The following is a 23,921-nucleotide window of genomic DNA, read 5'->3' as shown; positions in this document are numbered from 1 at the left end:
ATAATCACAGTAGTTGTCGACGGTGCAGCAAGTCAGCACCTCAGGAGTAAATGTCAGTTGCTTTTCATAGCCGATCATTAAGAGTATCTCTACCGCTCCTGCGTCTCTAGAGAGTTGAAAACAGCAGGTCTGGGACAGGTAGCACGTCCGGTGAACAGGTCAGGGTCCATAGCCGCAGGCAGAACAGTTGAAACTGGAGCAGCAGCACGGCCAGGTGGACTGGGAACAGCAAGGAGTCATCATTGCCAGGTCGTCCTGAGGCATAGTCCTAGGCTCAGGTCCTCAGAGAGAGAAAGAGAGAACTAGAGAGAGCATACGTAAATTCCCACAGGACACCGGATAAGACAGGAGAAGTACTCCAGATATAACAAACTGACCCTATCCCCCCGACACATAAACTACTGCAGCATAAATACTGGAGGCTGAGACAGGAGGGGTCAAGGACACTGTGGCCCATCCGATGATAACCCTGGACAGTGCCAAACAGGAAGGATATAACCCCACCCACTTTGCCAAAAGCACAGCCCCACACCACTAGAGGGTGCGCAAGGTTAAATTGAGTTCCTCAGTTAGGTGGTTAACTGATTTTTGTCCTCTGACGTCCTTGGGTAGGCAGAAGGAGTCTGGAAGGGCATCAAGGAATCTTTGTGTTGTCTGAGAATTTATAGCACGACTTTTGATGCTCCTTGGTTGGGGTCTGAGCAGATTATTTGTTGCGATTGCAAACGTAATAAAATGGTGGTCCGATAGTCCAGGATTATGAGGAAAAACATTAAGATCTACAACATTTATTCCATGGGACAAAACTAGGTCCAGACCATGTTGGACAAAAACCACTGAGTCAATGATGGCTCCGAAAGCCTTTTGGAGTGGGTCTGTGGACTTTTCCATGTGAATATTAAAATCACCAAAAATGTGAATATTATCTGCTATGACTACAAGTTCCGATAGGAATTCAGGGAACTCAGTAACGCTGTATATGGCCCAGGAGGCCTGTAAACAGTAGCTATAAAAAGTGATTGAGTAGGCTGCATAGATTTCATGACTAGAAGCTCAAAAGACGAAAACGTCATTTTTTTTTTGTGTAAATTGAAATTTGCTATTGTAAATGTTAGCAACACCTCTTCCTTTGCGGGATGCACGGGGGATATGGTCACTAGTGTAACCAGGAGGTGAGGCCTCATTTAACACAGTAAATTCATCAGGCTTAAGCCATGTTTCAGTCAGGCCAATCACATCAAGATTATGATCAGTGATTAGTTCATTGACTATAACTGCCTTTGAAGTGAGGGATCTAACATTAAGTAGCCCTATTTTGAGATGTGAGGTATCACGATCTCTTTCAATAATGGCAGGAATGGAGGTCTTTATCCTAGTGAGATTGCTAAGGCAAACACCGCCATGTTTAGTTTTGCCCAACCTAGGTCGAGGCACAGACACAGTCTCAATGGAGATAGCTGAGCTGAGTACACTGACTATGCTAGTGGCAGACTCCACTAAGCTGGCAGGCTGGCAAACAGCCTGCTGCCTGGCCTGCACCCTATTTCATTGTGGAGCTAGAGGAGTTAGAGCCCTGTCTATGTTGGTAGATAAGATGAGAGCACCCCTCCAGCTAGGATGGAGTCCGTCACTCCTCAGCAGGCCAGGCTTGGTCCTGTTATTAAGTTATTATTTACACTTTGGATGGCGTATCAATACAGCCAGTCACTACAAAGATACAGGTGTCCTTCCTGACTCAGTTGCTGGAAAGGAAGGAAACCAATTAGAGATTTCACCATGGTGACTTTAAAATAGTTAAAGAGTTTAATGACTGTGATAGGAGAAAACTGAGGATGGATCAACAACATTGTAGTTACTCCCAAATACATACATATATATATATATGTATACAGTGGGGCAAAAAAGTATTTATTCAGCCACCAATTGTGCAAGTTCTCCAACTTAAAAAGATGAGAGAGGCCTGTAATTTTCATCATAGGTACACTTCAACTATGACAGACAAAATGAGAAAAAAAATCCAGAAAATCACATTGTAGGATTTTTAATGAATTTATTAGCAAATTATGGTGGAAAATAAGTATTTGGTCACCTACAAACAAGCAAGATTTCTGGCTCTCACAGACCTGTAACTTCTTCTTTAAGAGGCTCCTCTGTCCTCCACTCGTTACCTGTATGATGGCACCTGTTTGAACTTGTTATCAGTATAAAAAGACACTGTCCACAACCTCAAACAGTCACACTCCAAACTCCACTATGGCCAAGACAAAAGAGCTATCAAAGGCCACCAGAAACAAAATTGTAGACCTGCACCAGCTGGGAAGACTGAATCTGCAATAGGTAAAGCAGCTTGGTTTGAAGAAATCAACTGTGGGGCCAATTATTAGGAAATGGAAGACATAGAAGACCACTGATAATCTCCCTCGATCTGGGGCTCCCCGCAAGATCTCACCCCGTGGGGTCAAAATGATCACAAGAACGGTGAGCAAAAATTCCAGAACCACACGGGGGACCTAGTGAATGACCTGCAGAGAGCTGGGACCAAAGTAACAAAGCCTACCATCAGTAACACACTATGCGCGCAGGGACTCAAATCCTGCAGTGCGAGACGTGTCCCCCTGCTTAAGCCAGTACATTGTCAGGCCCATCTGAAGTTTGCTAGAGGGCATTGGATGATCCAGAAGAAGATTGGGAGAATGTCATATGGTCAGTGAAACCAAAATATAACTTTTTTTGGTAAAAACTCAACTCGTCGTGTTTGGAGGACAAAGAATGCTGAGTTGCATCCAAAGAACACCATACCATACTGTGAAGCATGGGGGTGGAAACATCATGCTTTGGGCTGATTTTCTGCAAAGGGACCAGTACGACTTATCCGTGTAAAGGAGAGAATGAATGGGGGCCATGTTCGTGAGTTTTGAGTGAAAACCCCTTCCATCAGCAAGGGCATTGAAGATGAAACGTGGCTGGGTCTTTCAGCATGACAATGATCCCAAACACACCGCCCGGGCAACGAAGGAGTGGCTTCGTAAGAAGCATTTCAAGGTCCTGGAGTGGCCTGGCCAGTCTCCAGATCTCAACCCCATAGAAAATCTTTGGGGGGAGTTGAAAGTCCGTGTTGCCCAGCAACAGCCCCAAAACATCACTGCTCTAGAGGAGATCTGCATGGAGGAATGGGCCAAAATACCAGCAACAGTGTGTGAAAACCCTGTGAAGACTTACAGAAAACATTTGACCTCTGTCATTGCCAACAAAGGGTATATAACAAAGTATTGAGATAAACTTTTGTTATTGACCAAATACTTATTTTCCACCATAATTTGCTAATAAATTCATTAAAAATCCTACAATGTGATTTTCTGGAWTTTTRTTTCTCATTTTGTCTGTCATAGTTGAAGTGTACCTATGGTGAAAATTACAGGCCTCTCTCATCTTTTTAAGTGGGAGAACTTGCACAATTGGTGGCTGACTAAATACTTTTTTGCCCCACTGTATGTATGTATGTGTGTATATATATGCATAAAAAAAAAAAAAAGAAGATACCTATGTATATGTATCTTTTTTTAAATTCAGGCTGTAACACAACAAAATGTGGAAGAGTCAAGTGGTATGAATACTTTTTGAAGACACTGTAGCATTTGAGAGTTTTTAAATAGTATAGAAATGCAGTATTATTGACCGGGCATGCTGGGTACCTGCCCAGGGGCCCCGACCTCCAGGGGCTCCCCATATGATTTTGTTAGTAACTCTCACTCAGATATCATATTAACATGGCATAAGTCGTGTGTTCATGTGTCAGTCTGAGGGTGTTCAGTGTTGTTTTTGGATGTTTTAACTCTGAGTTATTTTGACAGCTTTGGTTTCAGTGTGTGTTTGTGTGTGTGTGTGTTGCAGTAGAAGAGACAAGTGTTGACAGGACCTGTGCTGGCTCTGTAGCATATGGCCTAATTCCCCCAGTGTATTGTGGAATTTTTCACTTTGCAGAAATAGTTGACTATGGCAGATACTCGATTGTACACGTACACACACTCACACATTTGCAGCCAAACCAATGCATCAAACAGCTATTTCCTGCTTTCCCAGCCAACAGGATCGGAACCATGTCAGAAGAATCACAACACACACATCTCGCACATTATTAACAGGAGAAAAAGGACTAGGCTACACATATTTTCTGTTCAATTCTGAACATAAGACATGCTGTATGCAGCAACACAATCTCTCTCTTGCTGCTTCACTTATTTATATACACACACACACACACACACACACACACACACAGGTGCAGCGATGTGACTGAGTGGAGTGTGTTGTGTGTGTGCTGTACTCTACTGTACAGTCTGGGAGCAGGCCCAGTGATATGTCCATAAATAAAAGCCCCTGCTCCTTCCTCTGCTCCAGGCAGCACCGTGACTTACGAGCCTGGACTTTTAGTGAGGCAAACCACTGGAAAGCTTCATGTTCAAACAGCCAGAACTTCTGAGCCCCTGAGTCACCCACACACTCCACTAAACATGCAAGTCATCCTCCTGGTTCAGTTTCAGGGTTAATAATGTTTGGCCCTTGGCCTCGTAGCATTGTTCAGGGGTTGACTCATGGTTGATCCTCAAACTCATTGTGTGCCTCTCTCATTCACTCTTTTTTTCACTGGCTTGTACTTCCTCTCACACTGTGTCTCTACCCCTGGGTTAGATTATGGTTGTCCCTCAGTATCTTGCGCTCCCAGGCCTATTCTAGGGCTAAATTATGTTTGGCCCTGGCTGTGGTTCTCCTCCCCGCTTCTGGGCTGAGTTATGGTTGGCACATCAGGCTAAATGATGTTTGAGTATACTGCCAGGCTTTTTTACTGCCACGGTTCGGGGCTGTTCACAATATGGCTTTTCACTGTCTGGATATTCCTGGACCCGGGTCCATTCCTCAATAATGTTTTAATGTTGGAAAGGTAACCTGATTCGCTTTTGTACACATATCTTCCATTCCGCCCGTTGGTGCCACACAGAGAGCACAGCACGTAGGTTGATTTAGGAAGGTGAGGAGACCACATTACCCAGCAGGTTGAGTTTCAACCGTCTTTAGCGCTGTCAACTTTACTCAGCACCAGACTAAGATGCTTTCTGGGAATAAGAGTCCTTTGTTAGGTTAACGCTGCCATTCTAACCGGTCTTGCCGAAAACTGAACACATTTTATTATCCACTCCAGCATTACGTCTCAGTCCTGAGACCCAAGCAAAAATTACCTTTTCATTTGTCTGACTTTCATTTATCTGCATGTCCAGCCCCTATATTTAGCCTCACAGTGGAGTGTGAGGCCATTTTCTTTTTAGGACAACCAGGGCTACAAGTAGAACACAAAACTATTTGATATAAACAGTTGCATTCATGATTTTTATTTGACAATCATCAATAAAAAAGTAAGGTCCCACAAAGCAAAATCCTGATAAAAATGAACTCGTATTAAGTTCAGAAATTGTTTGATTTCTATCCAACTAGCCAGTGACAACAGTGTAGAGTTTGGAGATTGTGACAGCAGTTATGTGATCTTATTAGAGTCAATCAATCAATCACATTTATTTATAAAGCCAGCATCAGCAGATGTCACAAAGTGCTATACAGAAACCCAGCCTAAAACCCCAAACAGCAAGCAATGCAGATGTAGCGGCACTGTGGCTAGGAAAAACTCCCTAGTTTTTCACAGGCTGTGACGGGTGGCCAGTCCTCTTCTGGCTGTGCCGGGTGGAGATTATAAGAGTACATGGACATTAAGGCCAGATTGTATTTCAAGATGTTCAAACGTTCATAGTTGACCAGCAGGGCTGTAGAGGGTGCAACAGGTCAGTACCTCAGGAGTAAATGTCAGTTGGCATTTCATAGCTGAGCATTCAGAGGTTGAGACAGCAGGTGCGGTAGAGGGAGAGTCAAAAACAGTAGGTACCACGACAAGGTAGCACGTCCGGTGAACAGGTCAGGGTTCCATAGCCGCAGGCAGAACAGTTGAAACTGAAGCAGCAGGACAACCAGGTGGACTGGGGACAGCCAGGAGTCATCAGGCCAGGTAGTCATGGTCCTAGGGCTCAAGTCCTCCGGGGGGGGAGGGAGAGAGAGAGAGAATTAGAGGGAGCATACTTAAATTCACACAGGACAACAGATAAGACAGGAGAATTACACCAGATCTAACAGACTGACCCTAGCCCCCCGGCACATAGACTATTGAAGCATAGATACTGGAGACTGAGACAGGGGTGGGTCGGGGGACACTGTGTCCTCGTCCGACGATACCCCCGGACAGTCCAACCAAGCAGGATATAACCCCACCCACCTCGCCAAAGCACCGCCCCCACACCACTAGAGGGATATCAATAGACCAGCAACTTACTACCCTGAGACAAGGCTGAGTATAGCCCACGATGATCTTCTCCATCGTACGAGCCCAGGGGGCGCAAAACCATTACAGTATTATAGTTACTACTGTATGTCCTGGGATTTCCTATGATATTCTATGTAGAAGAACCCCTTACAACTCTTGTGTAGCTTGTGGGCATCATATAGCAAAACATTACATGTCCGTGAGAGTCTCAGCTTTTCATGGATGACTTTTAATAATGTGTAGCTCAAACTCTTCAGACATTTTTGTCCAAAAAAAAGACCTGGCCCGGGCCCCTTCGGGATCCGCCCTTGTCTCACAAACACCACTCTAGCTCAGCCCCTGTTAATCACACAGACTAAGGGTTGGTATCTACGGATTTAGAAGAAGTACCCAGAAGTAGGTAGCTCAGACACACTATGTTTCAAATGGGTTAGACGTTACATCTTATGGTGGGACTCATTGGTGTAATATCAACAAATTCAAGTCGTTACATCTGTACTTGACATGACTCCATACATTTATATTTTGCATTCTGGAAAGTTGTCTAATTTTTCATTTCTCCTGTCTGTTTCTCCTCCAGTCATGTTTTTGGCCGCACTAAAGAAAACATTGGCCATGTAGTCCAACAGGAAATACTCCCTCATCTGTTCATGGCTCTGAATATCAACATGAAGAATTGGGCTTTATGAGGAGTTCATGTGTACCCCTCTCCTCTCGCCGCTATCCCTGGGGTCGCCCTGTCTGCCTGTCCGTCCCCCTCGCCCCTTCCTCCAGGCTGCCCCCCCCCCATTCTTCCTCTGTCTCTGTGGATCCTCCGTAGAGGAGAGGAGGGTCTTGGTGGGAGCACTAACCCTGCTTCACACTGCCAGCTCTGCAAATAATCAGAGACAACCTCTGATTCACATGTATTAGTCACACTCTGAGACAGCCTTACAGGACTCTTATCAGTTGTGCACGCACTCACATTCTCACAGACACACATTCCGTCCCACACTATGGTGTACACAAACATAGACTCTCACACTTGAACAACAACACTTCCAGTTACAGATGCACACTTGCACAGAGTATACAGCATACCCAATACAATGGCTGAGGTTCTCACAGCACATCTCCTCCAAGCTTCTCTCCTCTACCTGTGGAGTCTGGATCTCTGTTTCCATACAGTGTTGTTCCCATCAGGATATTAGGAAAAGTGGTTGTCTGTCAGTGGGTGGGTCTGTTAAGTGACTATCATCCATTAGTTCAGCTAACTTTACCTTAACAGGCTGCCACCCCAGGCAGACTAGTATGAGTATTCTAGTGTGTATGCACTGAACCATGGCATACCATGTGATCGTTTGTTTGATCAATTGGTTAATTTAAGGACTATGAATATACAGTGGTTCCTCCTTTTAAAAATTGCAGCGTACTGCGGCGCAGCTTGCATGGGGACGCAGAATTCTATGGCACGTTATTTAAATAACGTGCCAACCACTGGAACCATTCATGCTAGTTAGTGCTAGTTTGACCACCAGAGGGCATCTTTGAGAATAATTTGATAGCCTTCAATAATGGCTGTACTAGAGAATGCAGACACACGGGAGAACGGGGTTCAATTCCCCGAAGGGAACGAAGGACTAGGCTGTCCTTGTAAATAACAATTTGTTCTTAACTGATTCCATATGTGTTATTTCATAGTTGTGATTTCTTCACTATTATTCTACAATGTAGAAAATAGTATAAATAAAGGAAAAACACTGCAATGAGTAGGTGTGTTCAAACTTTTGACTGGTACTTGCTTAATTAATTTGATTAATATTATGGTGTTTCTATTCCAAGACAAACAAAAAACCCTCTGGGTTTCCGTTAGGATGGAATGGAAAATATGGCGCTGTACAACGTGACGGTCGGTAGTACAGTACTGGGCTATTTACGGGCAGGGCAAATGGGAGACCGGGGTTCTATTCCCAACGGGGAGGAAGGAGTAGGCTGTCCTTGTGCATTTTTTTCTTTATTTTATTTCACCTTTATTTAACTAGGTAAGCTAGTTGAGAACAAGTTCTCATTTACAACTGCGACCTGGCCTAGATAAAGCAAAGCAGTGTGACAGAAACAACACAGAGTTACACATCGAATAAACAAGCATACAGTCAATAACACAATAGAAAAAAAATAAAGTCTATTTACAGTGTGTGCAAATGGCATGAGGAGGTAAGGCAATAAATAGGCCATAGTAGCAAAGGAATTACAATTTAGCAGATTAACACTGGAGTGATAGATGAGCAGATGATGATGAGCAGTGATACTGGTGTGCAAAAGAGCAGCAAAGTAAATAAAAACAATATGGGGATGAGGTAGGTAGGTTACACTAAGAGCATAACATTTCTACACCCTAATTTTCTAATTCTAGTCTAACCAATACCCAAATGGAGATTAAGTGAAACTAAAAATCTCATTGATTTATCAAGACCAGTCCCCAGAGCAGCGTGAAACTGTGCTATTGCTTCTAACTTCAATATGCCCTTTTTTCCAAATTTTCGCCTAAAATGAAATACCCAAATCTAACTGCCTGTAGCAAGGATATGCATATTCTTGGTACCATTTGAAAGGAAACACTTTGAAGTTTATGGAATTGTGAAAGGAATGTAGTAGAATATAACATAATAGATCTGGTAAAAGATAATACAAAGAAAAAACCAACCGTTCTTTTGTATTTTTTGTACCATCATCTTAGAAATTCAAGAGAAAGGCCATAGTGTATTATTCCAGCCCAGGTGCAATTTAGGACACTAGATGGCATCCGTGTATGTGCGAAGTTTTAGCCTGATCCAATGAACCATTGCGTTTCTGTTCAACATTTTGTATCAAGACTGCCCAAATGTGCCTAATTTGTTTATTAATAACTTTTCATGTTCAATATTGTGCACTCTCCTCAAACAATAGCATGGTATTATTTCACTGTAATAGCTACTGTAAATTGGACAGTGCAGTTAGATTAACAAGAATTTAAGCTTTCTGCCAATATCAGATATGTCTATGTCCTTGGAAATGTTCTTGTTACTTACAACCTCATGCTAATCGCATTAGCTTACATTAGCTCAACCGTCCCGTGGAAGGGACACCGATCCCAAAGAAGACCTACACCACTTTTTAACAGCACATTACTCAACACTAGTGAGACTCATGTCGCCTACGGTAGACCTACAGTAAATATAAAAATATGACGTGACTCTCCGCCAATAATTACATATAGAGGATTGGAGGATATTTCTGTAATTCAGTGATATTTATTCCCATAGTAATTTGTTAATGATCAATAACTAAATAAACATTGTCATTTTGAAAGAGTATTTTTATCATTATTTTATTAATGAAAGCATAAAGATGCCATTTAGTTACATTGTTTTAGTTTGAACATGCAGACTGGCAATGAACAACAGAACAGCGGGAACATTTCCCTAGTCAGTGCCATTATTAGTGCAATACCCCTTAAAGTGTTGCCAGTGTGGCGGGGTGGGGGTCCACCCCCTCCCTTCCCCATTGGCCAGGTCGGTCTTCTGTGCGCGGCTCTGCTACCCATCCCATGCCCCCTGCCCTCGTGCCTTGAACCTCGCGTGCTTTCAGTGGATACAGCTGGAGAACTGCAAGGTAGTCCCATTGTGCACCACTCTGAAGCCATGACCAAAACATATTGTTCTGCTAATAACAGGGTTAATAATATATCTGTGAGAATACCCAACAGGCTTTTATATAATTCTAAATTAATAATAATAATAATCGCTTTGTTTAAAAAATAACAATATTTTGGAGATTTCAAATAACGTAAAATGAGTGAGGAAAAAGGCCATTCTTGAATATTGGGTGAGACATTGTTACTCATTTGTAAATTAAGCCAGTTTGTTATTTATAATTATTTATTTCTGTTTTTAGAGGGAGAAAAAACAAAAACCTACAGTCATCTCATGGGTCTCCCAGTCGAGGCCGGCACGGGTATTGAACTAGCATCGTCTGTAGCAACACAGCTTGCACTGCTAATGAAGTGTCTTAGACCGTTGTGGCCCTCAGGCACTGTACAACGTTACCGGTCGGGAGTGGCCTACAGTACTACAGTAAGAGCAAAATAATCCGAACAAAATAAAATAATAAAAACCTTAGTGTAACAACAGTTTTAGTTGTCTGTACATTATGCCTTGAATCTATTTTTCTGCGCCCAGAATTCTGCTCCTTTTACTCTCTGTTCTGAATGCACTATTTGTTGACATCTGTAACTGTAAAAGCCTTGGTTTCATGCATGTTAACAATAGAAGCCTCCTCCCTAAGTTTGTTTTATTCACTGCTTTAGCACACTCCACCAACCCTGATGTTCTAGCCGTGTCTGAATCATGGCTTAGGAAGGCCACCAAAAATCTTGAAATTTCCATCCCTAACTATAACATCTTCCGACAAGATAGAACTGCCAAATGGGGCGGAGTTAGCCTGCAGAGTTCTGTCATACTATCCAGGTCTGTGCCAAAACAATTTGAGCTTCTACTTTTAAAAATCCACCTTTCCAGAAACAAGTCTCTCACCGTTGCTGCTTGTTATAGAACTCCTTCAGCCCCCAGCTGTGACCTGGACACCATATGTGAACTGATTGCCCCCCATCTATCTTCAGAGTTCTTACTGTTAGGTGACATAAACTGGGATATGCTTAACACTCTGGGCGTCATACAATCTTAGCTAGATACCCTCAATCTCACACAAATTATTATGGAACCTACCATGTATAAACCTAAATCCGTAACCATGGACACACTCTTAGATATCATCCTGACCAACTTGCCCTCTAAATACACCTCTGCTGTCTTCAACCAGGATCTCCGCGATCACTGCCTCATTGCCTGCGTGCGTGATGGGTCCGCGGTCAAATGACTACCCCTCATCACTGTCAAACGCTCCCTAAAACACTTCAGCGAGCAGGCCTTTCTAATCGACCTGGCCCAGGTATCCTGGAAGGAAATTGACCTCATCCCGTCAGTAGAAGATGCCTGGTTGCTCTTTAAAAGTGCTTTTCTTGCCATGCCCATGCAACAAATGTAGAACTAAGAACAGATATAGCCCTTGGTTCACCCCAGACTTGACTGCCCTTGACCAGCACAAAAACATCCTGTGGCGTTCTGCATTAGCATCGAATAGCCCCCGTGATTTCCAACTTTTCAGGGAAGTCAGGAACCAATATACTCAGTCAGTTAGGAAAGCAAAGGCTAGCTTTTTCAAACAGAAATTTGCATCCTGTAGCACTAATTCCAAAAAGTTTTGGGACACTGTAAAGTCCATGAAGAATAAGAGCACCTCCTCCCAGCTGCCCACTGCACTGAGGCTAGGAAACATTGTCACCACCGATAAATCTACGATAATCGATAATTTCAACACACATTTTTCTACGGCTGGCCATGCTTTTCACCTGGCTACCCCTACCCCGGCCAACAGCTCAGCACCCCCTGCAGCAACTTGCCCAAGCCCCCCCTGCTTCTCCTTCACCCAAGTCCAGACAGCTGATGTTCTGAAAGAGCTGCAAAATCGGGATCCCTACAAATCAGCTGAGCTAGACAATCTGGACCCTCTCTTTCTAAAATTATCTGCCGAAATTGTTGCAACCCCTGTTACTTTTGTTCAACCTCTCTTTTGTATTGTCTGAGATTCCCAAAGATTGGAAAGCTGCCGCGGTCATCCCCCACTTCAAAGGAGTAGAAACTCTAGACCCAAACTGTTATAGACCTATATCCATCCTGCCCTGCCTTTCTAAAATCTTCGAAAGCCAAGTTAACAAACAGATCACCGACCATTTTGAATCCCACCATACCTTCTCAACTATGCAATCTGGTTACCGAGCTGGTCATGGGCGCACCTCAGCCACGCTCAAGGTCCTAAAAGATATCATAACCGCCATCGATAAGAGACAATACTGTGCAGCCGTCTTCATCGGCTTTCAACTCTGTCAATCACCGCTTTCTTATCGGCAGACTCAGTAGCCTTGGTTTCTCAAATGACTGCCTCGCCTGGTTCAACTACTTCTCAGATAGAGTTCAGTGTGTCAAATCTGAGGGCCTGTTGTCCGGACCTCTGGCAGTCTCTATGGGGGTGCCACAGGGTTCAATTCTCGGGCCGACTCTTTTCTCTGTATACTTCAATGATGGCGCTCTTGCTGCTGGTGATTCTCTGATCCACCTCTACGCAGACGACACCATTCTGTATGCATCTGGCCCTTCTTAGGACACTTTGTTAACAAACCTCCAAACGAGCTTCAATGCCATACAACCCTCCTTCTGTGGCCTCCAACTGCTTTTAAATGCTAGTAAAACTAAATGCATGCTCTTCAACCGATTTGTTGCCCGCACCCGCCCGCCCGACTAGCATCACTACTCTAGACGGTTCTGATTTAGAACATGTGGACAACTACAAATACCTAGGTGTCTGGTTAGACTGTAAACTCTCCTTCCAGACTCACATTAAGCATCTCCAATCCAGAATCGGCTTCCTATTACGCAACAAAGCATCCTTCACTCATGCTGCCAAACATACCCTCGTAAAACTGACTATCCTACCGATCCTTGACTTCGGCGATGTCATTTATAAAATAGCCTCCAACACTCTACTCAGCAAACTGGATGCAGTCTATCACAGTGCCATCCGTTTTGTCACCAAAGCCCCATATACTACCCACCACTGCGACCTGTATGCTCTCGTTGGCTGGCCCTCGCTACATATTCGTCGCCAAACCCACTGGCTCCAAGTCATATATAAGTCTTTGCTAGGTAAAGCCCCGCCTTATCTCAGCTCACTGGTCACCATAGCAACACCCACCCGTAGCACGCTCTCCAGCAGGTATATTTCGCTGGTCATCCCCAAAGCCAACACTTAATTTGGCCACCTTTCCTTCCAGTCCAAAATCACTGAAGCTGGAGTCTTATATCTCCCTCTCTAAGTTTAAGCACAGCTGTCAGAGCAGCTTATCGATCACTGTACCTCTACACAGCCAATCTGTAAATAGCACACCCAACTACCTCATCCCCATATTGTTCTTTATCCTCTTGCTCTTCTGCACCCCAGTATCTCCACTTGCACATCATCATCTGCACATCTATCACTCCAGTGTTAATTCCAAATTGTAATTATTTCGCCTCTACATTTGCGCATGCTGTACATAGATTTTTCTCTTGTGTTATTGACTCTACGTTTGTTTGTGTAACTCTGTTGTTTTTGTCGCACTGCTTTGCTTTATCTTGGCCATGTCGCAGTTGTAAATGAGAACTTGTTCTAAACTGGCAGGTTGGTTAAACCTGGTTAAATAAAGGTGAAATTAAAAATAAAATAGTAAGTAAAACTGAAGTTGTGCACAATTATCAGTTTCTTTTTAGGTTTATGTCACCCATTCATTGTCAGTTAGAGACACAGTAGGACCCAAAAGCATAATCAGTGCTCTAACTCCCCCTTGCGCTGGTCTGGAGCAATGAAGTGGTAACGCAGGGTACCGTACTAAACCACAAATTACCTCTGAATCCCGCGGCATAAGCTCGCAATTTTTAAAGGAGGAACTACTGTATAAATAGGAAATTCATATAATTTCCTCATGTCTGATGTCTATGTTGTTGTTCCCCTTTCAGGCCGTGTAACCCCGGAGCAGCTGTGTTCCTACGTGCAGCTGTTTAAAAGTAGCTGGGGAGCTCTAGAGAGTAACTGTGGGGTGCTCCAGCTTGGCCTGGCCACCGCCCAGACCCTCCGCCACCCCACCCTGCCCCGCTGGGACGCCTGCCTGGCTTTCGAGAGACTGCTGCTGCAGGTACCGCATGTACACTATACACACCGATCCCGATCACACCCAATTAGGCCTAACTTTTTACGGGTATAAGGCCCTCTCCCGCCCTCCTTTCGGAAAATCCGACCATGACTCCTTCTTGCTTCTCCCTGCCAACAAACAAAAACTTGAGGGAAGTTCCGGTGGTCAGTTCTGTAAAGCATTGGTCAGACCAATCAGAATTCATGCTCCAAGACTGTTTTGATCATGTGGACTGGAATATGTTCCGGGTCGCATCTGAAGATGGCATCAATGAATTTGCAGACTCAGTCACCGGATTCATAAAAAAATGCATAGATGATGTGATGCTGACAGTGTCTTTCAAAACTTAACCAAATCACAATCCGTGGATCGATAGCAGCCTTGTAGAAAAACTGAGAGAGAGAGATACTGGGGACAATAGTATGGTTAAACAGTACTAATACGACCTACGCAGATTGATCAAGATGGCGAAACAGAAGTATAGGGACAAAGTGGAGGAGGAATTCAGCAGGTCAGACACAAGGCATATGTGGCAGAGGCTCCTAGCGATCACGGATTACAAAAAAAAACGCCACCATACCAGACGAGTTAAACACCTTTTTCTCACGGTTGGAGCACAATGACCCTGAGCTGCAGAGGAGAGCCCCTGATGACAATGTGGGCTACATACTCACAGTCCCCACTGAGGACATACAGGGCCTTCGGAAAGTACTCAGACCCCTTGACTTTTTACACATTTTGTTACGTTACAGCCTCATTCTAAAATGGATTAAATAAAAAACAATCCTCAGCAATCTACACACAATACCCCACAAAGCGAAAACAGGTTTTTAGAGATTTTTACAAATGTATTGAAAATAAAAAAACAGATACCTTATTTACATAAGTATTCAGACCCTTTGATATGAGACTCAAAATTGAGCCCAGGTGCATTCTGTTTCCATTGATCATCCTCGAAATGTTTCTACAACTTGATTGGAGTCCACCTGTGGTAAATTCAATTGATTGGACATGATTTGGAAAGGCACACACCTGTCTTTATAAGGTCCCACCGTTGTCAGAGCAAAAACCAAGCCAGAAGGTCAAAGGAATTGTCCGTAGAGCTCCGAGACAGGATTGTGTCGAGGCACAGATCAGGGCAAGGGTACCAAAAATGTTTGCTGCATTGAAGGTCCCCAAGAACACAGTGGCCTCCATCATTCTTAAATGGAAAATGTTTGGAACCACCAAGACTCTTCCTAAAGCTGGCGCCCGACCAAACTGAGGATTCGGGGGAGAGAAGGGCCTTGGTCAGGGAGGAGACCAAGAACCCGATGGTCACTCTGACAGAGCTCCAGAGTTCCTCTGTGTAGATGGGAGAAACTTCCAGAAGGACAACCATCTCTGCAGCATTCCACCAATTAGGCCTATTAGGTAGCGTGGCCAGATGGAAGCCACTCCTCAGTAAAAGGTACATGACAGCCCGCTTGGAGTTTGCCAAAAGGCACCTAAAGACTCTCAGACCATGAGAAACAAGATTCTCTGGTTTGATGAAACCAAGATTGAACTCTTTGGCCTGAATGCCAAGTGTCACATCTGGAGAAAAACTGGCACCATCCCTACGGTGAAGCATGGTGGGGGCAGCATCATGCTGTGGGGATGTTTTTCAGAGGCAGGGACTGGGAGACTAGTCAGAATCGAGGGAAAGATGAACGGAGCAAAGTACAGAGAGATCCTTGATGAAAACCTGCTCCAGAGCGCTCAGGACCTTAGACTGGGGCAAAGGTTTACCTTCCAACAGGACAACGACCCAAAGCACACAGCCAAGACAACGCAGGAGTGGCTTCGGGACAAGTCTTTGAATGTCCTTTTGTGGCCCAGCCAGAGCCCGGACTTGAACCCGATCGAACATCTCTGGAGAGACCTGAAAATAGCTGTGCAGCAACGCTTCCCATCCAACCTGACAGAGCTTGAGAGGATCTGCAGAGAAGAATGGGTGAAACTCCCCAAATACAGGTGTGCCAAGCTTGTGGCGTCATTCCCAAAAAGATTCGATGTTGTAAACGCTGTCAAAGTTTTATTTGTAATAAATTGGCAAACATTTCTAAAACCATTTTTTGGGGTCAATTTTAGAATGCGGCTGTAATGTAACAAAATGTGTAAAAAGTCAAGGGGTCTGAATACTTTCCGAAGGCACTGTATCTACCTCAATTTCCCTGCACATCGACTTGGTACTGGTACCCCATGTATATAACTAAGCTATTATTGCTCATTGTGAATTTATTCCTTGTGTTACTATATATTTTTTATTACTGTTATTATTATTATTATTGTTTTATTTTTTGTATACTGCATAGTTGGGAAGGGCCCGTAAGTAAGCATTTCACTGTTAGTGTACACCTGTTGTTATCACGTTCTGACCTTAGTTCATTTTTTATGTCTTTATTTTAGTTGGTCAGGGCGTGAGTTGGGGTGGGCATTGTATGTTGTTTTTCTATGTTTTGTTCTGTTGTTATATTTCTATGTGTTTGGCCTAGTATGGTTCTCAATCAGAGGCAGGTGTCCGTCGTTGTCTCTGATTGGGAGCCATATTTAGGTAGCCTGTTTTCTAGTGTGTTTTGTGGGTGGTTGTTTCCTGTGTTAGTGTTTGCACCATACGGGACTGTTTCGGTTGTTTGTTCGTGTTTTGTTACTTTCTGTGTTCATTTTGATTTATTAAAAATCTATTATGGACACTTACCACGCTGCACATTGGTCCGATCCTTGCTACTCCTCCTCAGACGAAGAGGAAATCCATTACAGAACCACCCACCAAAAAAGGACCAAGCAGCGTAGTAACCAGGAGCAGAGGGTTCTGGACTCCTGGACTTGGGAGGAAATTTTGGACGGCAAAGGACCCTGGGCACAGCCGGGGGAGTATCGCCGTCCGAAAGAGGAGCTGGAGGCAGCTAGAGCGGAATGGCGCCGCTATGAGGAATTGGCGCAAGGTAACGGGCACGAGAGGCAGCTCCAGATTTTTTTGGGGGGGGTCACACGGGTAGATAGGCGGACTCAGGTAGGAGACCTGAGCCAACTCCCCGTGCTTACCGTGGCGAGAGAGTGGCTGGGCAGGCACCGTTTTATGCGGAGAAGCGCAAGGTGTCCCCAGTGCGCACGCATAGCCCGGTGCGCTACATCACGGCTCCTCGAATCGGCCGGGCTAGAGTGGGCATCGAGCCAGGAGGGATGATGCCGGCTCAGCGCATCTGGTCTCCAATGCGTCTCCTCGGCCCGGGGTATACTGCGCCAGCCCTACACACTCCCCGCACTTGCCGGGCTACAGGGGGGATCCAGCCAGGACGAGTTGTGCTAGCTCTGCGCTCGAGACCGCCAGTGCGCCTCCACGGTCCAGTGCATCCGGTGCCTCGGCCAAGGACAAGGCCTCCTGCATGTCTCCCCAGCCTGGTGAGTTCTGTGTCTGTGCTAAGCACTAACCCTCCTGCATGTCTCCCCAGCCAGGTGAGTCCTGTGCCTTCTCCCAGAGCCAGGCCTTCTGTGTGTCTCTCCAATCCCAGTGATAATCCATGGCACGAAGCCTCCAGTGATAATCCATGGCACGAAGCCTCCAGTGATGATCCATTGGCACGAAGCCTCCAGTGATAATCCATGGCAAGAAGCCTCCAGTGATAATCCATGGCACGAAGCTCCAGTGATGATCCATGGCACGAAGCCTCCAGCATGATCCATGGCACGGAGCCTTCAGTGATGATCCATGGCACGAAAGCTCCAGTGATTGTCCATTCGGCACAAGCCTCCAGTGATGATCCATGGCACGAAGCCTCCAGTGATGATCCATGGCACGAAGCCTCCAGTCATGATCCATGGCACGAAGCTTCCAGTCATGATCCATGGCACTAAGCCTCCAGTGATGATCCATGGCACGAAGCCTCCTGTGAGGATCCATGGCACGAAGCCTCCGGTGAGGATCCATGGCACGAAGCCTCCGGTGAGGATCCATGGCACGAAGCCTCCGGTGAGGATCCATGGCATGAGGCCTCCAACGAAGGACGTCAGTCCGGAGCCTCCAGCGACGCCTTCTAGTCCGGAGCCTCCAGCGACGCCCTCTAGTCCGGAGCCTCCAGAGTCTCCCTCCAGTCCGGAGCAGCCAGAGTCTCCCTCCTGTCCGGAGCAGCCAGAGTCTCCCTCCTGTCCGGAGCAGCCAGAGTCTCCCTCCTGTTCGGAGCAGCCAGAGCCGCCCGTCAGTCAGGAGCTGCCTCCCGCCTGTCCAGCGCTGCCTGAGTCTTTCGTCTATTCGGGGCCCGCTGAAAGGGTCCCCAGTCCGAGGTCGGCGGCGAGGGTCGCCGCTCCAAAGGCGCCACATAAGTGGGCCAAGACTATGGTGGAGTGGGGTCCACGTCCCGCACCAGAGCAGGATTTATAAAAAATCTATTATGGACACTTACCACGCTGCACATTGGTCCGATCCTTGCTACTCCTCCTCAGACGAAGAGGAAATCGTTACAGTTGTTTACAAAGCATGTGACAATAAAAATTTGATTTGATCTTCAATGAGGGAACATTTTCCACAGGTCTTCATACAAAGTGCTACTCTGATTCCACGGAGGAAAATGAGCAAGCATCACGGCCGCTCCAGGCTTAGCAGGCTAATGAGTCAATTTTGGATAAGTAGATCTGAGAGTCCAGCGAGTTGAGCACCTATCCTCATCAGAGCAGAGTGGTAATGATAACAGGAAGTAACATGGGTTAACATTGACCTCTGACCCAACAGTCCATTAGCCAGTTAAAATGGGCCTTCTCTATAAACAGGGCTCTCTCTCCCTATTAAACAGATAGTACATTATTCCGGGGCTGGGGCCATGCGGTGGCTGTGCAGTCAGGCCTGGTGTATGTAAACACAGCCGTCCCAGACCATCTCAGACTGTCTCAGGGTCCAGTGCAGGGGGAGAGAGAGGGGGGTTTATTCCTGGGTTACCTGACAGTGAGTAAACTCCATTAGCTATCTGCTCTGCATTCCCTCCCACTGTAATCCCCTTTGACTAAACACAGGAAGGAAGAGATGGGTAAATAACTCACTTCTCTGATAAACCAAGCAACTTTTTTTTCTCTCTCCTTCCCTGAAGTAAATTGAATGGATTGGTTTAACTAAAACAGTAACAGTGTCAGGATATGTCCATGTTGGTGTGTGGCATGTCTGTAGATCAGAGTGACACAGATATGAGCAGAACACAACATACTGAACAACGGAAGAGAGGCTAGGAGGGGGAGATGGGGAGAGGGAAGGAGATGAAGAGAGAGGGGGAAAGACGGAGTAAAGATGGAGAGAGATATCTATGAAGTAAGACAGAGAGTCTCTGAAATTGTGCTAGAGAGACTCAGGGACTTCCAGGCCCCTGCTGTTCACACTGTGAAGTGGCCCTCTGTCTCCACCGGGCTTACCGGTCCCTCCCTTCCCCCAGTGTTGAGGGGGTGTCTGGGGAATGGATGAGAGGACAGTCAGTCCAGGTCACCCCAGATATGAGGCTGTAAAGAGACGGTAGGGAGTCTAAGGGGTCAGCAGCACTGGACTCCTGGATGACTCACACCAGCATGTCAGTCATTCACACTCATTTGTTACAGTCTGCAGCCCCCCAGGGCAGTGTTTCCCAACTCTAGTACTCAAGTACCTCCAACAGCAGACATTTTTGTTGTTGCCCCGGACAAACTCACCTGATTCAACTCTTTGAGGGCTTGATGATTAGTTGACAAGTTGAATCAGGTGTGCTACAAAACAATGTGTGCTGTTGGGGGTACTCTAGGAGTGGTCTAGAATGTCACGATGCCCTGTGGGGGTAGGTAGGGGACAACAGTAGCAGATTGAGACAGTCCAGAGAGGGGAGGAATGTCTGGGCTGGCTTGGGGACAGGCTTCATACCCCTGGGGTAAAGACAATTACAGACTTAAAGCCCCTCTGTCTGTGGCATGCAGGTCAGATAAGAGACTACATATAGTGGACCTGACCAATAGTTAGACTAAACTGGCCATGTTGATGTAAACCAGATTTGACTAAACCAGACTAGATTGCATATTGGTCTTCTTATTAACTTTTTCTGATTGAAAGGGAAAATAAAACATTGATTTTGCAGAAATGTTTCTCGCAGCCTACTCACACTCTGCGGGGCCTACCATGGCTGTAGTGTTGAGCCTGTGCAGGAGAGGTCAGAGGTTAGGGTTCAGGGATTAGAGTTCAGTAGTCCGGTTAGCAGATGTTAATGCGAGTGTAGCGAAATGCTTGTGCTTCTAGTTCCGACAGTGCAGTTATATCTAACAAGTCATCTAACAATTCCCCAACAACTACCTAATACACACAAATCTAAAGGGGGAATGAGAATATGTACATGTAAGTATATGGATGAGTGATGGCCGAGCGGCATAGGCAAGGTGCAATAGATGGTATAAAATACAGTATATACATGTGATATGAGTAATATAACATATGTAAACATTATTAAAGTAGCATTATTTAGAGTGGCATTGTATAAAGTGACTAGTGATCCATTTATTAAAGTGGCCAGCGATTGGGTCTCAATGTAGGCAGCAGACTCTCTGAGTTAGTGATTGCTGTTTAGCAGTCTGATGGCCTTGAGATTGAAGCTGTTTCTCAATCTCTCGGTCCCAGCTTTGATGCACCTGTACTGACCTCGCCTTCTAGATGGTAGCAGTGTGAACAGGCAGTGGCTCGGGTGGTTGATGTCCTTGATGATCTTTTTGGCATTCCTGTGACATTGCGTGCTGTAGGTGTCATGGAGGGCAGGTAGTTTGCCCCCTGTGATGCGTTGTGCAGACCGCACCACCCTCTGGAGAGCCTTGCAGTTGAGGGCGGTGCAGTTGCCGTACCAGGCTGTGATACAGCCCGACAGGATGCTCTCGATTGTGCATCTGTAAAAACGTTTGTCAGTGTTTTGGGTGAGAAGCCGAATTTCTTCAGCCTCCTGAGGTTGAAGAGGCGCTGTTGCGCCTTCTTCACCACACTGTCTGTGTGCGTGGACCATTTCAGTTCGTCTGTGATGTGTATGCCGAGGAACTTAAAACTGTCCACCTTCTCCACTGCTGTCCCATCGATGTGGATAGGGAGGTGCTCCCTCTGCTGTTTCCTGAAGTCCACGATCATCTCCTTTATTTTGTTGACGTTAAGCGAGAGGTTGTTTTCCTGACACCACACTCCGAGTGCCCTCACCTCCTCCCTGTAGGCCGCCTCGTCGTTGTTGCTAATCAAGCCCACTACTGTTGTGTCCACGCAGTCGTGGGTGAACAGGGAGTACAGGAGGGGGCTGAGCACTCACCCTTGGCGGCCCGTCAGAAAATCCAGGACCCAATTGCACAGGGCGGGGTTGAGACCCAGGGCCTCCAGCTTGATGATGATGAGCTTGGAGGGTACTATGGTGTTGAATGCTGAGCTGTAGTCAATTAACAGCATTCTTACATAGGTATTCCTCTTGTCCAGATGGGATAGGGCCGTGTGCAGTGTGATGGCAATTGTGTCGTCTGTGGACCTGTTGGGGCGGTATGCAAACTGAAGTGGGTCTAGGGTGGCAGGTAAGGTGGAGGTGATATCCTTGACTAGTCTCTCAAAGCACTTCATGATGACAGAAGTGAGTTCTACGGGGCAGTAGTCATTTAGTTCAGTTATCTTTGCCTTCTTGGGTACAGGAAAAATGGTAGCCATCTTGAAGCATTTGGGGACAGCAGACTGGGATAGGGAGACATTGAATATGTCCGTAAACACACCAGCCAGCTGGTCTGCACATTCGTACAATGTTAACGCCGTAAAAATGGAAACATACATACAAACATAGTAACCAGAGTCAGATAGCCAAAAATAGCAACCCACAGACAATTAGACAATTAGGGATAAAGCGTCTGGCTGGTTGTTCTAGAATTTGACCCAGGGGCATATTGACAGACAGAGCAGAAGCCTTGTTTCTGATCAGTAATAGCTGGGAGCTGGAATGTTATGAGAGGCAGGTCGGGCTAATCCCAGCAGGGATGGAGCAACAGGCTGGGGTGGAGAGGTTAGTTCTACTCTGCTCCACTGCTCTCCTATTGCTAACATACTTACTACTGACTACAGCTATGCTCTATGCTCTTAATGAACAACAGACAACATGATTGACTGACCGTCACTCTCCCTTTCATATCCTCATTCAATAAAGTAGGCCTACTCCCTGTTCATTCAGTTTATCACTGTCTTTCAGAGAGCTTGTATCCCTCACTAACTGGCTCAGCCACTAGCTTGTCTATGGGAGGGATGTAGTACATGTATGGTTTGTGAGTAGCTCAGTCTGGGCTGTTGATGTAGAGGTAACTAGTGTGATGTTCCAGGAAGGGGTGAAAGGGAGTGTTTGTTGAGGCATACCCCACCCTTGTCCAGCGCTAGTCCCAGGCTGCACACAGGCCCTGTGATTGTGGGCTGGGTACGACCCAAATCTGCTCAATCTGCCCCATTCAGACAAACCCTCTTCCATTCCAGTGGGGGGCAGGGGCAGCATTGGTAGGTAGCGTGGCAGTGCCAGCAAAGTGGGTACCCTACCCCCACCAACCTTGAGGTAAAGCCCTACTGAGAGGTATTTACTGTACCCAAACGGCCCTCTTCATAACTCTGTAAACACCATGAACTAACACCACCGATCACACTGACCACATCTAGCTATATCACTACAACCACCATGTCAGCCTACACAACCACATCTATATTACTACAACCACATTTTTATCACTGAAAAATAAAACTATATTTCACACTCTATAACCTCGACAATATACTGTAACTAACTTCTAAAGTGAGGGAAAGCTTTCTTACGTGAGTAGGTAAAAATTAAATCTACTGTTTTCAGTTTTTTTTTACTGTTAACCACTGAGTGAATGAGAGGTCAGAGGTGTTGACCTGATCACAGGTTGACCTGACCTCACAGGACCTCTCTCACATGGTTACAGTCCATTCCCATGGCCTCACTAACATTACACCACCACCAGGGTGCCCAGCTCTGCTCACCGTTCCCTTCAGGGCAGCCCAGGGCAACCACCACACCAGCCAGAGAAAATAGCCATTTCATCCAGCCATGCAGTTTCCAATATAATTACCCTTCTCTGTGTCCAGCCTGTAGCCAGAGCCCAAGAACAGTGAAATGAAATCAATAGAGAGAGGGAGAGGAGCACAGAAACTCATTTCACTTAATAGCTCAATACAACTTGGGGCTCACATATTACGGGTCAATTTTGATTGCAAACATCAACTCTCTTGATCGTGAGTTCTGAGTCTTGATCGTGAGTTCTGATTTCGCAAGAACATGTTTTGAATGGGGTCCCAAACATACACAAAACACACATACATCAGCTAAAAACAGAAACAACAATACACAGTTGGGATCAGATGGTTATCACTGGGCCTACCTGGTATCTATTTTTACCTGAGGACACATTTTCCACTTTCTTCTATAAATGCCTGCTCACTACTATGATACTAAAGCTGGAAGGCAGAGTGGACTGTGAGAACTACGGATGTCAGAAGGGTACAGGACAGGCATAGACTAAAGTGGATTGATGTGGATCAAGGAGGACTAAGGTGGTAGGATACTGGTACCAAATAAGCTGCGGTATCTTCCTCCCTTTTTAATAAGCATGGGTCCAGCTCAGAAACCAGGTTTACAAGGTTGTTTTAAAATTCCACTTTGGCATGGGACGCTGACTGGCGCAGGCCTGTTTTGTTTTTCCGTGATTTACTTTAATAAGTTCCTAAATACTGTGCTG

The 23,921-nt window shown here is 45.6% G+C and overlaps 1 protein-coding gene across 1 annotated transcript in view; it reads left to right on the top strand.

Moving 5' to 3' along the window:
• LOC111972308 (sec1 family domain-containing protein 2) overlaps positions 1-23,921 on the top strand; it is a 164,314-nt gene that overhangs the window by 26,715 nt on the left and 113,678 nt on the right. The window contains exon 4 of the mRNA XM_023999298.2: positions 13,987-14,162. Coding sequence (XP_023855066.1) covers positions 13,987-14,162 — 176 coding nt within the window. The remainder of the gene's footprint in view (positions 1-13,986; positions 14,163-23,921) is intronic.

The sequence above is a fragment of the Salvelinus sp. IW2-2015 genome, linkage group LG13 (genome assembly GCF_002910315.2).
Source record: "Salvelinus sp. IW2-2015 linkage group LG13, ASM291031v2, whole genome shotgun sequence".
Classification (NCBI taxonomy): Eukaryota; Metazoa; Chordata; class Actinopteri; order Salmoniformes; family Salmonidae; genus Salvelinus; species Salvelinus sp. IW2-2015.
Note: the sequence above shows the minus strand (reverse complement) of the source record. Positions and strands in the feature narration are given on the sequence as shown.